The sequence below is a fragment of the Vicugna pacos genome, chromosome 13, assembly GCF_048564905.1.
Source record: "Vicugna pacos chromosome 13, VicPac4, whole genome shotgun sequence".
In the NCBI taxonomy this organism is placed as follows: domain Eukaryota; kingdom Metazoa; phylum Chordata; class Mammalia; order Artiodactyla; family Camelidae; genus Vicugna; species Vicugna pacos.
In genome coordinates this window covers 20,591,941-20,609,419 of record NC_132999.1, presented here as the reverse complement: position 1 = coordinate 20,609,419, position 17,479 = coordinate 20,591,941, and the positions used below count along the sequence as shown (strand labels likewise).

General features: G+C 38.1%; 1 protein-coding gene and 1 pseudogene across 1 annotated transcript in view; both read left to right on the top strand.

The window, feature by feature from the left end:
* Window positions 1-617: 617 nt before the first annotated feature.
* On the top strand, window positions 618-977 carry LOC116283061 (large ribosomal subunit protein eL29 pseudogene; annotated as a pseudogene).
* A 10,967-nt stretch (window positions 978-11,944) lies between these two features.
* Window positions 11,945-17,479, top strand: part of ALG6 (ALG6 alpha-1,3-glucosyltransferase) — a 50,134-nt gene continuing 44,599 nt past the window's right edge. The window contains exons 1-3 of the mRNA XM_072974307.1: window positions 11,945-12,511; window positions 12,957-13,063; window positions 15,642-15,903. Of these exons, the coding sequence (XP_072830408.1) occupies window positions 15,822-15,903 (82 nt within the window). The 5' untranslated portion in view covers window positions 11,945-12,511; window positions 12,957-13,063; window positions 15,642-15,821. The remainder of the gene's footprint in view (window positions 12,512-12,956; window positions 13,064-15,641; window positions 15,904-17,479) is intronic.

The window sequence follows — 17,479 nt, the reverse complement described above, 5'->3', positions numbered from 1 at the left end:
ACAGAGTGACTCTGGCCTGGAGACAAAACTAAACGAAAACCTAAATTGCCTTTGGTAGGCAGGAATCACCCTCTTGGGCATTGACTGGACAATAGGACTGGCTCCCAAGTTCTGGCTGTTGGATAGCCGTTTGTTGGTGTGGACTCTCCACATATCTGAGTAAGGGAGCACCATCCTTGGTCCCCATTCCCACCTCCTATAGATATAGAGATATTCTTACATGTATGCATAGGTGTGTGTGTGTGCAAAGATGATCATTGTATCAATGTTTGTAATTAACAAAAAAGCAGAAGCAGCCTAAATGTCCATCTGAAGGGGTTTGGTTAAATGAATTATGCTATATTATCTGTAGGATAGAATGCTCCAAGGCCATTTATATGGCTGATGTAGAGTAAGTTCTATATTATATTAAAGGAATCAAACAAAATGCATAGCAGTGTGTAGAATATGCTCCCATTGTGGGGGGCTGTTGCCTCTGGGGATGGAAACTCAGGTTTTGTGAAAGAAGATACATTTTTGCTTGTTCTGAAAAAAATTTTTTTTCTTACCAGATGTATTATGCCAGTTATCTATTGCTACATATAACAAATCACCTCAAAACTTAGTGGCTAAAAGGCATGGACCCCAAGTTCGTGAGGAACATGCTCTTTACCAAGAAGCACACCAAGAAGGGCCTGAAGAAGATGCAGGCCAACAATGCCAAGGCCATGAGTGCACATGCTGAGGCTGGCAAGGCTCTCGGAAAGCCCACGGAGGTCAAGCCCAAGATCCCAAAGGGAAACAGCTGCGAGCACAGTCAGCTTGCCTGCATTGCTCACCCCAAGCTCAGGAAACGTGCTCGTGCCCGCATCACCAAGGGTCTCAGGCTCTGTTGGCCAAAGGCCAAGGCTCAGACCAAGGCGGCAGCTTCAGCTGCAGCTCAGGCTCAGGCTCAGGCTCCCAAAGGTGCCCAGGCCCCCACAAAAGCTCCGGAGTAGAGGCTTTCATCTACTGATGTGAGGATATAAGGACTAGTGCAACACCTGGGCTGCTGTCTGCATGGGGCTCATTTCTACCTGTCCTGTTTGTACAAATAAACCTGAGGCAGGATCTGTCAGTCAAAAAATAAATTAAAAAAAACAAAAAACTTGGGGCTAAACAACTATTTTCTTTGGTTACAGTTCTAAGGGTCTGCAGTTAGGGTGGGCTCACAGAATAGTTCTCCTGATCTTCTCTTGGTCATGTGGCTGCATTTGTCTGGGGACTGGACAAGAGCTGGATGATCTAACATGGACTCACTAAAGTGTCTGGCTGTCCCGTGAGCCATCTGTCTCCAGCAGGTCAGCCTCAGCTTCTTGATATGTTGCCTGTGTTCAGGGAGAGCAAGGGCTGAAGTTTCAAGGCCTCTTGAGACCTAGAATCAGAGGAACTCGTACAACACCTCTGCCATATTCTGTTAGTCAAAGAAAGTCACATGGCCAGCCCACATACATTCAAGGACTGAGGAAAGAGATCCTATCTCTTACAGGGAGGAAGTTCAAAGAATTTGTGGACAATTTTAATCTACACATGCACATACTACTTTTCCCAATACTTAATTAAACAAATAAATATCAATGCTATTTGTAATAAATTAATAGGGTTTTATGAATTGAGTGGGACTTTGGAGATTATCTAGTATAAAAACTGTCTAATTTTATAAGTAAGGAAACTGAGGTCAGAAAGGTAAAGTGTTTTGGACAAGAAAACATGGGTAGTAACAGCATCAGGATTAGAACCAGGTCTTCTGACTTCCAGTCTTGTGCTCTTAATTCCACAGTAGGACTTCCTTTTGCAAGAAAAACTTTTAGTGATCTTTGATCTAGAGAACTTGACAACTCTTGGACTTAAGAACTTTATTTTTCTGATGTTATTGTGCTTTTTTTTTTTTGAAGTATAGTCAGTTTACAATATTGTGTTAATTTCTGGTGTACAACATAGTGATTCAGTTATACATATATATTTTTTCCTTTTCATATTCTTTTTCATCATCGGCTACTACAAGATACTGAATATAGTTCCCTGTGCTATACAGCGGGACCTTGCTATTTATATTTTATGTATGGTAGTTAGTATCTGCAAATCCTGAACTCCCAATTTATCCCTCCAACCACACCCCTTTTCCCCCCCTGGTAATCACGAATTTGTTTTCTATGTCTGTGAGTCTGTTTCTGTTTTATAAATAAGTTCATCTGTCTCATTTTTTTAGATTCCACTTATAAGTGATATCATATGATATTTTTCTTTTTCTTTCTGGCCTATTTCACTTAGTATGACAATCTCCAGGTCTACCCATGTTGCTGCAAATGGCATTATTTTATTCTTTTTTTATGGCTAAGTGGTATTGCATTATATATATAGTATACATATGTTTATATATTGTGTATATGTGTTTTAATACATATGTATATTGTGTGTGTATATATGTGTGTGTGTGTGTGTGTGTGTGTATTGGGGTGTATGTATCTTAAAATTAGAGTTCCCTCTGGATATATGCCCACGAGTGGGATTGCTGGATCATATGGTAAGTCTATTTTTAGTTTTTTGAGGAATTTCCATACTGTTCTCCATAGTGGCTGCACTAAACTACATTCCCACCAACAGTGTAGGAGGGTGCCCTTTTCTCTACATCTTCTCCAGCATTTCTTGTTTGTGGCTGGACTTAAGAACATTAAAGACTATATCTCAACCAAGCAAAGGAAAAGACTAAAGAAAGAATCCAAGTAATTCTGAGAAAAGTAAAATGGAATTTGAATTATCTAGGTAATCTAGTCTCAGCCCTCCATTCTTTTTTTTCTTTTTTTAATGAGACCTAGACTTAGTGCCTCTGTAGAATGAATAATTTACCAAGTCATAAATAACTCCATTAAAATTGCTTTATAAAATGTTCAAAGGGGCTTAGATGATGTTTTCTTTTGGGATATTTAAAAAAACGAATGTACTCTCAAGTATATTCAAGTTATTCTTGTTGGTCCCACTGGGAATTTAGGAGTTCTCTAACAGCTTAGCTTAGTCTTTAATTAATGTAATATTGATTATTAATTGGTTAAGTAATGAATTTTTAAATTAATTCAGCAAGTGTCTATTGTGAACCAGCTGGTTCAAAATATTGCACTGAAAATTATAAAGACTATAGAGAAGAATGAGGCATTTACTTTCCTCTTAAGAAGCATAACATTTTGTTGCTGGCCAACCTGTATATAACTAACTACAACACAAGGAGGAATGAATAAGGTGCTGGAAGGGAGGCATTAGCAAAGAGGAATAAGAATGTAGAAGAACAAGTGTAGTAATGCCAGCTGGGCAGAGTGGGAAAGGCTGTATCATTTGTGGCAGAAAGGAAGAAGAATCAAAAGAAATTTTTTCTTTATTTAGAGTGGTTAATAGAATTTCTTCACAGAAAGTTAAAGTTGGGGAATTTAAAAGGCTTAAATGATTGAGATGTATGTCTGGGCTATTGGGAACCTTCAGAATGAATAGTCTTTTTCTCCCCATAAGGGGATCTTTTGGGTACATAAAGCTCTGAATTGAAGAATACCTGTAATTACTATTATGTATGGATATCTGGGTTAGATGAAGTCTGCTGAACAATTAAAATCAAAGTTCTGGCATGTCAAGGAAGCAAAAGCAGGGAAGTAGGCTTTCTAACAGAATTCTCCTTTAACAGACTTACTTCTTTTTGGGTTTGCTAACACAATACAATAGATTATAAACTGATGAAAGAGGGAGGGACACAGGAAAATAATTTTTTGATTTATATAAGTACTTTTGATTTTTAAATTTAAGATTTATCTCATGTTTATTCACTGACATTTTCTTTAGTGTTCAAAGATCACCTAAATGAAAAGGTAAACAGCCAGGCAAATTTAATTAAAAGGCAACAACAAGAGAAAAATGCTGAAGTTGGCCCAAGTTGCAGTGAGAATGAATGGTAAAATATGTCTGTTCATTAGAAGTCCATCAACCACTTCCTTTACAGCCTTGAAACGCTGAGAGCAAGTTAAGTTGTTGTGAGGATGGAGTTTTAACCAGTTATTGTTGCTTTTTTGGTTCAAAGAAGACTTGGAATCTCATTTTATGAGTGACTATGTTAGTTTTCAACATCTGGTCACCTTATGATATGCAGCTGCTAATGGAGCGCAGGATGTACATCATTGGATAAATAAGAACACTGTATTTGTCTTGAGGGACAACACATATTCTTGGGACTTTTATTGAGTTACGTTTTACTAGTCCTAAAATATTTAGAGTTATGTACTTAAAAGATACAGAGCATAGGTATTACATCCACAGAAAGTATTTTAGTCAGTGAATGTTCAATGTAGCAGGTAGAGATGAACTTAGCACGTCTTGTAGACTGAACTGAGAACAGACTCTTCAGCCATAAAATGCACTTAACAGTCTATTTAATAGTGGTGAGGTCCTTGAAAATGCAATATCCATGCTAATCTCGCCTTTTTCTAAATCACAGATGAAAAATAGGTCAGTTAGGTAGAGCCTTCTCTTTCTATTTAAAGTGTGACATTTAATCTATTTAAACAGCCACCAAAACTTTATTAATTCAATGTAAGATAAGCATGCTGAGAAAATAGAGAACCTTAGTAAAAAAAACAAGGTTTTCTAAAATTTGGTCTGGGTGTCTTAGGTTTTAGGACTCAATAAAATCTCTAGTTGGTGGTTTTGATCAAATCAGTGACACCAAGGAGGGACCAGAAAAAAAGCAACCCAGAATGTAATTAAATCTCACACTGTGAAATGGCTTAAAGGAACTAAGTATTTTACAAAGGTGAGAGGCAAAAATTGGAAAAGGAGCCTCCAGAGAAAAGACTTTCCACTTCTCTGATGCCTCTAGGGAAAATTCATTTGGAAAGAGAAGTATACACAGACAGAAAGCTTCCAGCAGAGAACAAACCTAGGAGTCAAATTAGGGCTTAATGTAACTAGATTCCAGCCTTGGTGCATTTCTTTTAAACCACAATGTTCTGTAGAATTCTTTGGAGAGGAAAATGCAGGGTATCTGATAAATCGTAATTGCATTTCACTGGGGTCTATTTTGGAGAATGACTGTTAACACTTTTCTTCTCCAGCCCCTTTTATTTATTTAAACAGGATTTAGTACTCCTCTGGCCCCACCCTTGTAATCAGCCCAGATGTATACCTAGGGTAATGCAGTAGTTCCACTCTTTCCCAAGAACAGTTATAAAGAACAATCGCTCCAGTGTTTTGAAAAGTAAACACAATGATACTCCACCACGGCTTTGGATAGGGGTTTGGGGGAAAACTTCTTGTTGTTTTTTCTTTGTTTGTTTTACATTTTTTCTGATCATACATTTCTTGGGTTGCAGATTTGGGTATCAACTAAAGGGATAAGATGATTTCCTCTTCCTAGCCCTCTTCTCCAGATCCTGAAATAAATCCTGGAAGAGAAAGGGCACCTAGAGGTTATTAACTGACTACTGTGGATTCAATAGTAGTTTAGTTCTGTTCAGTTCAGTTCTTATTCCAGAAAACTAACTCCATCAATTATAGAAAATAACTTTTTATAGATAGCTTTTTCCAAACCTGTCTTCACTGCATATCCAGGAAGGATTATTTTCCTCCACACCATCAAAGCACCTAGGTTCTTTCCTTCATTTTATGAGAATCATTCAGGTGATATGTAGTAGCTACTATTATTGGGCACATGTGGTATCTCATTTAGATTTTTAAATCCATGTTCCTAGAGGCAGAGTGTTACTATTGACAATATCTGCCATCTCCTTTCTCATTAAAACCAAACCCCAAACCCACTGTAAAACAAAATGGTGATAAAAAAAAATCACTTGCTACATATTTTGTGTCCCACCCCTCTCCTCAGTGCTCTCTTTTAGTTTGGCAATCTTTTTAAAAAATTGGTGAGCAAAAGCAAATACTCAAGAAGGAAGGAAAGGATTTATTTTGTAACTTATTCTGTTTCCCTGATATGGACTTTTATTCCTCACTATAAATAAAAATTCATTTAAAAATCTGACTTTAAATCTTGATGTATTTACTGTAAAATTTATAAGTTGGAACCTCCTACCATCTTGATTTATATGATTTTAAAATGGAGTTCTTATCATTTCCCTCGGGGAGACTTTTTGGTTTGAATACTTCTTACTGGCAGGTTACCTCCTTTATATTTAGCCCAAATTTTCATTTTCAAAGACCGTTTTAGACAAGTACCAAGATAGCTCTAGCCAATGGATCTGTGTGCCACATAATAGAGTGTGACAATCCACTCAGTTGTGAAAGACACTGGAGATAAAGTAATAAAGTAGCATTTGTGTTATCACATTGGCTTTACAAATCTACTTAAACACTGACCCATCAGTGTTACTCATTATTGGAAATTATAGATGTTTGTAATTCTCCAAAATATGTTGGGCTAAGTTACATCATATATCATTTATTAAAATTTAAATTGAAAATCCTGGGCTAAGAGAGACGTAGATTTGTGACACTCCTTGGAGGTTTGGGGTCCATGAACCAATGAATACATTACATTGCCACATTAAAGATCACTTTTTATCTATAAAGATATAAGCACCATCCTATATTTTAATAACTTTTAAAAACAGAGTTTTAAAATCTTATGATTTTATAGAGCTTAGACTTCCACACCAAATTATACCTGTGGACCTTTATACATTTATATTTCTTCCATCTTATTTATATCTAGATATAAATACAGATACAAAAATATAAATGTTTGTTCTTAAAATTGTTCTTAGATTCTGTTACAATAACACTGAACCATGTAGCAGGAACAGGTATTTTATGGTCCATATGGACAAAATTATGTTCATTGTATGATTATGTGTGTGTATATATATATACACAATTGAAAGATCTATGTTTGTACGACAATAATTCTAAATGGCATCTGAAATAGATAGTAAAGATAACAATAATTTTTATTCTCCTGGTCTATATATAATACTAGTCTATAAACTCCTTAAGGGCAGGCTATTTATTCAATAATTATTGAGTAAATGAATATATCCATAAGTAATTATAAATGAACTTGATTAGCTTCATTTAAGCAATAAAGAAATTTAAGTCATTCTAATTCACAGTAGATAATACAGTTTTAGGTTGATTCTACTTTGGTCCCCAATCAAAGGAGGTTAGTTTCTGAAGTCCTAAAGCAATTCATCTCATCTGTAAGACGGTGGTTTGAAACAAGGTAGATTCTGTGTGTGTGTGCGCGCGTGTGTTAAAGAGGGAGAGGGAAAGGGAGGGGGAGAGAAAGGAGGAGGAGGAGAGGGAAGGAATGGGTAGGCTAAATACTCTATAAGGAGACTCTGCCTTATCAAATATTTGGCTACTCACCAGAGTAATTTATATAACAAAGGCAGAATAACTGCTTGATTCTTTTTCTTTATTTACCAATTTAAAAAATAATGGGTAATTAGCTAGCTTCCTCCATTGGTGACCCTTCCTTTTTTTAAAGTACCTTTATGAGCTCATGGACAATGTCGCAGACAATTCACATTTGATGTGTTTCAGTTCATTGTAGTTATTAAGCTCACTGATGCTCAGGGTGTTTCATCAGTGGCCCATGGGAGTCTCTTCACGGTGGCTCCTGAGTCCTTCTGACACAGACCTCGGTAGTCTTTGATAGTTTCCTTGATATCTGGTATAACAAAATGTTCCAGATTTGTTTTTGTGTATTTCTTTTCCAAACCTGTAATGAGCTATTTCTCCAGTGATCTCTCATTCTTTTTTAGTAGGAATGGTATTTCAAGACCACAGTCTGTGTGCTAAGGATGCTCATTGTTATTCAGTTGACCTTTGTTCTCAGTCCTTTCAGTAGAAAGAGCTGGGAAATGTTTTCTTTCTATTTCCTCCCTTCCTCTTTTCCTCTACTTTCTTCCTTCCTTCTTTTCCTCCCTCCCCCTCCTCCTCTTCCTCCCTCTTTCACTCCATACCCTTCTCTCTTCCTCCTTTCCTTCCTTTATATAGTTCAGTAAAATAAAACATGAGTTCATATTGATACTTAAGTTCTTTCTTACCTCTTTCCCACACCAAAAATTCTAGTATCAAAATATCAGGATGATAGAATCTGAATATCATATAAATCTTCATATTCTTTATCCCACTTTACAGATACAGTAGTCTTACAATAACAACAGTAATTCTAATGTCAACAACACAATTACTAACAATAATCTTTTTTTTTTTTTTTAGCAGGTCTTTTTTCTTAGGGTATATTGCACTAGGGATTCACCATTAAATTACTATGTTTTAAAGTCCCTTGTAAGAGTTATTCTCTGTGCAGTTGAGTCACCAATTGGATACACATTTAAGTTCTTTTGTTTCATTTTGTTTCTGATTTTTTAGGGATTTATTTTTTTCCATTTAATTTTGTTTTATAATTAACTTAATTTTCAAAGTTCATAGTCATACTAATGACAGTCATGTCAATATTTTGTCTTTTTTTGTTTGCAAAAATGAAAATGATTTGAAAATGAATAAAAATAACCAAGATTTATGTTTAATTATAGTCCTGACATCCATTTACTGTATTTCTTAGGGAAATTACACAATATCTCAAACCAGCATTTCCAACAAGTATGTTCATGAACCACTCTGTAGGATGGGAAATGGGAGTCGGGGTAGGGTATGGGGATAAGATTCCACGGTCAAGTAAGTCTGGAAATTGTATATTCCCTTGGAGAGTCATGCTGTGCAACAACACATAAAAGGCTCCGGGAAAACCTGGAATAAGGAATCCTTTTTGGATTCGTGTAACACATTGTTTTCAAACTTATCTCTATATCAAGAGATTTTTCTCATTTTTTTTTTTTTGACAATAGTTATTCCACAGAATGACAGTTACGTGGAACATACTTTGGGGAATGTTGCTCTCAAGGTTTCTTGTGTGTCAGAAGGGGATAACAATATCTGTTCAACCATTCTTTCAGAGTTTTTGTAAGAAGCAAGTCAATTGGATATGAACAACTTTTATCATATAAAAGAGACAACTATTTTGCCAATGAATATATGGAAATTTGGAAATGTGGAGGTTCACTCTAACTCACTAGAGGGGGCAAAGATATGATGAAACGTGGAGATTTCAGAAGAATGGAAAATGACTTAAAAGGGTCAATTGGAGAAGTACAGATATGAAAAAAATTCTATTTCAAAGAATAGCTATGATCAAATAAACGGTTTTCACCTAGAATCAGTGCAGTCCTGGGCCTGCTACAGAAAAGGGCTCATTTTCTTAGCAGATGGAAGTGATCTAGGGAAGGGACTAGAAACTACTATAAAAGTATGATTTGTGTGAGGAAGTTCACCTATCACATTGAGTTTTGAGTACCTTTGATAAGGTATATACTAGTTTGTTAGGGCTGCTGTACAGAAAGCCACAGACTAGGTGGCTTAAGCAACAGAAGTTTGTATTCTCATACTTCTGGAGGCTAGAAGTCCATGATTAAGGTGTTGGCAGGGCTTTTTCTGAGACTTCTTTCCTTGGCTTGTGGACTGCCATCTTCATGTCTTCACATTGCCCTCCGTGTGTAAGCATGTCTGTGCCCAAATTTCCTCATCTTGTAAGGATACCAGTCATTCTGAATTAGGGTCTACCCTAATGACCTCATTCAAAATGCATTTACTGAACATCTGTTATGTATAGGTGCTAGACATTCAGAGGTGATAGTACCCAGTGGAGGAAAAGAGCAGGAGTAGGTATACAGATGCAGTAGTGGGGCAATTTAGTTATGAATTAGAGGCTTTGAAGTTCCTTCCACCATTTACTCAATGAATATTATAAACACCAGCTTTGTTCTAAACACTGTGCCAGAAGTTACTGGGTTGGGAGGCAGAAAGGAAAGATTGATAACAACTATCATCATTTGAAGATATCTCTTTTATCACATATTGATATTTGTGAAATTATATGTGTTTTACAATCATAACTAGTTTAGATGGTAACTTGTTTCTTTCTTAGTGGTGCATAAAATAATGGTGCTTCTTATAACTGACAGAGCCAATTAGATTTAATACAACACGATTTTTGTCTGCCAAACACAGTTCTTGTTTATAAGATGCTTAATATTTATGATCCTGCAATGTACAACGTACTGGATTTCCTCCTACCCATGTAATATACTTCATCAGCTTGCCTTTTTCCTCTTAGCCTTAAATATGTGTGTACTCAGATATGGTTGTCTATTTTCCCTCTGTACTATCTCTATCATTCTTCAGCCAAATGAAGACTTTCATATCTTGATCTTTAGCCCCAGCTTCTTTCTTGGGCTCTGATTCATAACTGGCGCTTGAATATTACTAGTTTGTTGTCTTGATGTCAACTTGAACTTAATACAATGCATCATCTTTCTCTCCAAGCCAGTTTCTCCTCCAGGCTTCCCCGATCTTTCAGTTTTTCTGGTAATTCAGACTTGAACTGTGGGAGCCATGCTTGACTTTTCCCTCTCCTTTGCTTCACCTTCTTCTACATATCTACTGTGTTACCAAGACCTGTATGCTTCCTCTTGCACTGATCTCTTCCTTTCCAGTTCCACTATTGCCATCTCAGTCCAGGCCCTTGCCTAATCATGCATGGACTACTATAATGATGTCTACCTCTCTTTCTGATTCATCTCATCCACTATCACTGCTTTAAATTTTCTCTAACACTGTACTGTACACTTGCTAAAAGTGATTAAATGCCAAAAGTCATTTAATGGCCACTTACTGATAATTGAGTAAGTTCCAAACATCACAGCCTGGTATTCAAGGCTTTCCACAATTAGCTTCATCACCCACCATCTAAACTGGAGGAAATGCATTGTACTTTTCAACTGCCACAACTTTGCCTTGAACCATTTCCTTTCTCAGGAGTCCTACTCCCATCCTCCAGGCTTACTAAGCCTGGGCTTTTCTTCGGAGGTCAGCTGACTCCTCCAGGGAAAGCATTTCCCAGTAGCTTTTAGTTTACAGTGAACCTTCTTCTCAGAACTCCCTCAGTGCTTAATGCATAATCTGACACTTAGCATGTGCTCTTCTATTGCTTTCTAACCTTTTTGCATGAAAATGCCTTTCCAATGAGAATTATATCTCTTGAGGGCAGGGACTTGGCCATTATATTTCTCCATATTTCCAGGGCCGATGGTCTTTTAAATAGAGGAGGATAAAATTTTAGATCTGGAAGGTTACCTAGCCCACTTACTCATTTCACAGATGAAGAAACTGCACTCCAGAAACAGTTGTTCAGATCCACTTAGAATAAAGCCATAGACACAGCCAAATATTTGCTGATACTTACTGATTTTAAATTAGAGGGGCTGGCTTATACAGAATGGCAGAATTCAGAAGGGGGTTGGGAGGACGAGGGCATTTTCAGACCAGGGGAAAGGAATGTGGTTATTACTTGCAAGTTTGGGAACAGGTGATCCAAGCTGCCTGATGGGGAACGCGTGGTGGCTACTGGACGGCAGCGTTGTTCTTTTGCATCACCTACAGGCTCTCGAAAATGGTCGGATGTTTCATACTGTTTCTCCCATGAAGTGACTTTGTAGACTTCTTCGCAGGCACGTAGCTTGAAGAAAGTGAAGCAGGTTAGCTTTCTGGCTCCTGGAAGGCAGAAGATGGCGCAGAGGAAGACGTCCTGCCCGCTGGTGAGGACCAGCCAAGGACTGTCTCTGTGAGGCGAGCCAGGACGCGCCCCTGACAGGAATCCGTGGACTAAGCAGCCGCTCGGGTCTTGGCCGCGATCCCAGGAAAGAAGAGCAAGGGGCTTTCCACCTGCCCCAAGCCTCACCCGGGACGCCAGGCCTCTCGGGTTCCGGACGCTCGTACCCCGCCTCCGAAGCCGGCCTCCTTCTCTCCGCGCCTTTTCCCCGCCCCTCCCCTCACGCTAGACGGGCTCGCTCCCGCGCCGGGCGCGTGGGCGGTGCGCGAGCACGCGGACGCGGAAGGGAGGCCGCCGGGGCCCTCCGCCGCGGGGGCGAGCGCGCAGGCGCCTTCCTGGGATCCGCGGCGGCGCATATCTCCGCGTTCGGCGGGCGGTGGGGTAAGAGGCCGGGTCTCTGGGGGTTCTGGAGCGCCCGGCCAGGGTGGGGAGGGCCTGGGGGCTGGCGGCCCGGCTCCCGGCTCCCCTTTGCTCAGTGGTTCGGCGCGCGAAGCCTCCTCAGCCCAGCCAGCAGGCCCGCTTCGGGGGTCGAGTGGGGGACGCGATGACGTGGTAGGACCCCGGGCTGCAGCGGCTTGGCATCCTGTTCCTGCGGCCCCGAGGGTCTGGCCTGCCGGAGAAAGAGTCAGGAGGGGTCCCCTTGGCGAGACGTGCTCGCCTGGGAAAGCAGCACTGCCTCATGCGGTGTCCACCCTGGGGAAAGGACCTTTCAGACTAAAAGGAACAGATTCGGCCCTGGGGAGTGGACGGCAGACTTTTCTTCTGTCCAGACGCACCCTCGGGGCAAAGTAGGACGGAAAACTGCTGCCCGCGTGGCGACTTCAAGGAGCGAGGGTGGGTTAGGAAGTTACTGTACTTTGCTTTACAGATGGGAAATGTAATAAAGAGTCCTTTTTACCGTTCAAGAAGAGATCGGTTAAAAGCCTTACATAATATCTTTAACCACAAAGGACTCAGTAAAATTAGGAACCTCCCTTCTTCGCGCGCGCGCACACACACACACACACACACACCACACCACACACACACACACACACACACACACACACACGTCTCCATTCACCAGATATTTAGAGTACCGGCTTTCTGCCAACATTGTTCTAAGTGCAAGGATCAGAGCAGCGACTAAGATAGGGGGATCCCTGCTTGCATGGAGCTTATACTCTAATCGACGAATAAATGTAATTTCTTTTATACTTTTTAAAATTGGAATATACCACATATACAAGAAGATGCTGTACAGAAATCATAAATTGTAACTGGTTGATTTATCATTAAGTAAACAGGACTTTTAACCACCACTGAAATCAGGAGACAACATTCACGGCATCTTCTCAGAAGACATCCCTGGGGACTTCCAGTCACCATCCCCTCTCCTCCCCAGAGGTAACCGCTTTCCTGGTTTCTGACATCACAAGATTAGTTTTGCCCATTTATGAGCCTTTTGTAAATGGAACCATATAATAGGTATTCTTTTGTGTCTACCTTTTAATCTCAAAATTATGTTTGTGAGATTGTTTCATGTTTTGTGAAAATATAATTTCTGATAGTAAAAAGAATTGGGAAGAAAATAAAAGAAGGTAATGGTAAAAACAAGAAGTGGAGACATTAGAAGAGTGGTCAGGAATGAACTTACTGAGTGGATGACTTTAGCTATAACATAAATGACAAAAGATTGGCCATAGAGCTGGCTTAAGAGCATTCCCAGCAGAGGGAATAGGAGTGGAAGGGAACTGAGGTATGAAGAAAATCGACAGGTTCTAAAAAGAGGGGAGACCTTGTGGGAAAGTGGGAGGAGATGAAATTGGAGAGGTAGGCAGAGGTCAGATCATAGAGGGTCTTATGGCTAGGATATTTGGATTTTATTCTAAGTATAATAGATGTCAGAAGATGATGTTTTTGATGTCCTTCAGTTTATAGTATGAGCCACTTGTGGAGGATGGGATGACCTATCTGTTTTATTCATCAAAGAGACCCTACAAAAGTGGCAATACTTGGCAACTGTTGGGGATTAGAGCATACGTTGACATGTGGGGAAACCAAATCATCTTTTGTATTGTCAGGATTTATGTTAATTTAGGCATGTAATATGCATCCAAAATCAGATTTAGAATGCAGTGTAGAAATTAGTTATCTGTTCTCAACTCTAAAAATATTCTTGTTATGTGGCTGCTTAGCTTCTGTTTGAACCTGTTGAAGAGGAACTCCTTTCTCAAGAAGCTCATTTAGTTTTGGGGGCAGCTCTAATTGTTAGAAAAGCTTTCCTATTTGGGAAAAAAAAAAAGAAAAGCTTTCCTAATATTTAATGTAACATTAATTATCAGTTCTGGTTCCATACGGAACTAATCATGGTCATTTATTATCTGTTGTCTCCTCTTCAGTATTCAGGTCGTTGATTTTGTTGGTTTTTCACATTTAAATGCAGGACTTTGAATTTACTTAAATTTATCCCTGTAATGATTTCTGGAGTTAGATTTGGTCCATTATAGATGTTGTCCAAATCTTTTTGGATAGGGTTCTTTCATCCATCAGTTAGCTGTCGTACCATTGTGTTCTCAGCAGACTGGATCAGCATGTTACTAGTTAAGCATTATGATCTTTTTAAGTTCATTATGATTGTTAAGTGTTATTGGTTGTCTTATTTTTGTTACTTAAGGTTCTTGGGGAAGTACTTAAAGATGGTTATGGAACTGTGAATAATTGATTTAACTTGGTCCTATTAATGGTTTAAGTTTCCCAGATGGAGTATTTTTAAATCCAGAAATTAGCATTTGTAAAATTGATTTTCAGCTTGATGTCTTAGTAGAAAAAAGAGTGTTATGTTGTGATTCTGGAATATATAGTGTAGCATGTTGATAAAAGGGGCTTTTCAAGTTAGACTAAAAAGGGATTTGAGAAGTTTAAAATGACCTATAAACCATGTCAACCTGGAATTAACATTGGAAAGTGATTTAATCTTAATTTTTCCTCTTATCTTGGCTCTGTGGTAGAATTTCTAGTGAACAGTGAAATGATCAAAGGTAGATGCCGTAGGAAGGAATAAATACAAGGGGAATTTTTATATAAACCAAATTTGAATAATATATTCACATAGCCTTATTAAATGCTTTGAGTCATTCTGCCTGATTGAGATGCTGGACTTACTCATTCTAGAGTTAGTATTTTTATTTTAAGTAAGAAGATACTTTTTTGTCCCATAGATGGAATATGCCAGTTTTCCCCTAAATTTTTCAGTTGATTTGTTAATGGTATTTTTCTGAAAATATTTAAATTAAATTATATCCTGTGGTTAAAATGGCCTACAATTTTTCAAATCTTTTTACTTTTAAATGCCCCCCAACCCAAGGGAAAAAGTGAAAAAAATGAAGCATGTAAATGCATTTTACTGCTTTTGTATTTTCTCCTCAGAGTTGGGGCTATTCTTACTGATTCTTGCAAAGTTTGATTCTCTAGGATGGAAAATTGGTGTAGTTAGTGCAAGTGTATTTTGGAAGAAAAGAAGTGAAAATTAAACTATGTAAATTACTTTAGCGGAAGATTTTTCTCAAGCTAAACTGAAAGATAAAATTCCTCTTTCTCTCTATACCAAAGATAAAATCACCCCTTTGTTTACCTTTTTGGTCTTGTCCTTACCTGTAGGTGAGCATATGCTCTGTTTAGAACTGACTGTTCCACTGTCTACACATCTGTTGTTTGTCTTCACTCAGAAGTATTTCCTTGCAAGAGCAGATCCTTACTATACCTTTAGATATACTGAGTCGCATTTAATAGGGAGAGCTACCTTTTGAAGTACATTTCTCAACTAGAAGACTGGGAAATAAGAAACTTAAAACTATCCCCTTTCCTCGATTCCTCCCCAGCTTCCCCACCCCCAGTTCTTCATCTTTATGTGGTTAATGGGTTTGTTGTTGTAGGTGCTATGCTCAGCTAAGTCTTTGTATCTTTTTTTCTTTCTTCCGTTCAGGCTTCTTCATTGACATAAAAATCAATATTTAACTGTTTGGAAACAAAGCATCACTGAAAATCCCGTCAAACTCCTAATTCCAAAGAATTGATAACATTTCTCTGATCAAGAAAAGAAGTAACTGACTACGTGTTAAAAGTATTCCGCATAAGTCCCCCTCCCTAAATTTGAAGAAGAAATATGGAGAAATGGTACTTGATGACAGCTGTGGTCTTAATAGGACTAACAGTACGGTGGACAGTTTCTCTGAATTCTTATTCAGGTAACATATTTTTCTGTTTAAGATAGGGAATTTTTTTTGGCTTTTTGTTTGTTGTTTGGGGTTATTTTTGGTAATAGTTTGAAGTTTTCTGATCAGGACAGAGATGAATTTCATATTTTATTGGTGTGGTCAAGAAAATACACTTAAACATCTAATTCTAATAAAAAGAATTTGTATAAGAACTAAATAAAAGCATGGGCTTTGTGACATGAGAAAACAAAAATGTATTCTAACTGGGAAGATGACAAATTGAGAAACAATTATGTATTAGGCATTGAAGAGAGAAATAATCTAATACTTCAAGAGGGGAGCGGAATCAAAGGAGGCTTTTTTCATTTAGGATAGAGAAGGCATGTTACTACACGGGAAGGAAAAGGCCAGTGGAGGATAAGATTGGGAATGATGTGAGAGAGAGGGAGGGGGAATAGATGGAGTGTGGTCCTAGAGACTGGGGATGGGATTAAATTTAACCTTGTACATATTTGTTTAATACCTCTCATGTTCCAGGCACTGTGTTAAGTGCTAGAAATACAAGGTGAGTATCCAGGACTTAAAGGGCCCATATTTTAGTAGATAAGTATTCACAATACAATGTGATAATTATAATGTTGAAGTATGTGTGAGGTTCAAAGGTAACAGAAATGAATGATAGGATGCTTTAGAGAAAAGTTTTTGGAGAAGACGATGTTTGAGTTCAAGTTTGAAGGATGAGTTGGAATTTGCTAGGCAAATGAAATGGGAAAGGTATTCTAGACAGTGGAACATGTGCAAAGCCACAGTAGGTGGCATGAGAACATGGTTATAATATTTGGTATTGGATAGCATAAAAAGAAGGAACCAAAAGGATGGAGAGGGAGTGGCTAGAGATTCGGCTATACACCTAGCTTTGGAAATTATTTGTGTTTTAAAAAAATAACTTTTTTTTCAGACACATAAAATGTTTTTTTTTTAAATTGAAGTACAGTTGATTTACAGTGTTGTGTTTCAGGTGTACAGCAAAGTGATTCAGTTTTTTATATATTATATATATATGTATATACTTTTTCAGATTCTTTTCCATTATTGAAGATATTCAAAATATTGAATATAGTTCCCTATGCTATACAGTGGGTCCTTATTCTTTATCTACTTTATTTTTTAAATAACTTTTATTGTAATGAAAAATGATTATAGAAAGAAGGTTGGAGGTAAAGAGACAAATGAGACTATCCTAATAATAGATGTAAAAGCTACTGTTTTTTGAATGTCTACCAAAAGCTAGACACTGAGCATTTCCCTCAATACTCTGGGTTGATACCACTGAAGATTGGTATTGTCTCTAATTTACAAATGGAAAATGAGATAACCAATACAAGACAACTGGGACTCAAATATAGTTTTATTTTATTCCAAAATCAGTGCTTTTATGACTCTGCTCTGTGGCTTCTGAGAATGAAGCTTTGAGTTAAGGCAGATAGTTGAAAGGTGGCGAAATGAGTTTGAGGAATATGGAGAAAGTAAAATCACTTGAATACCGCAATAGACTTGGGTTCAAATCTTAGTTCTTTTACCTGTTGGCAGCCTGATCTTTGAGAAG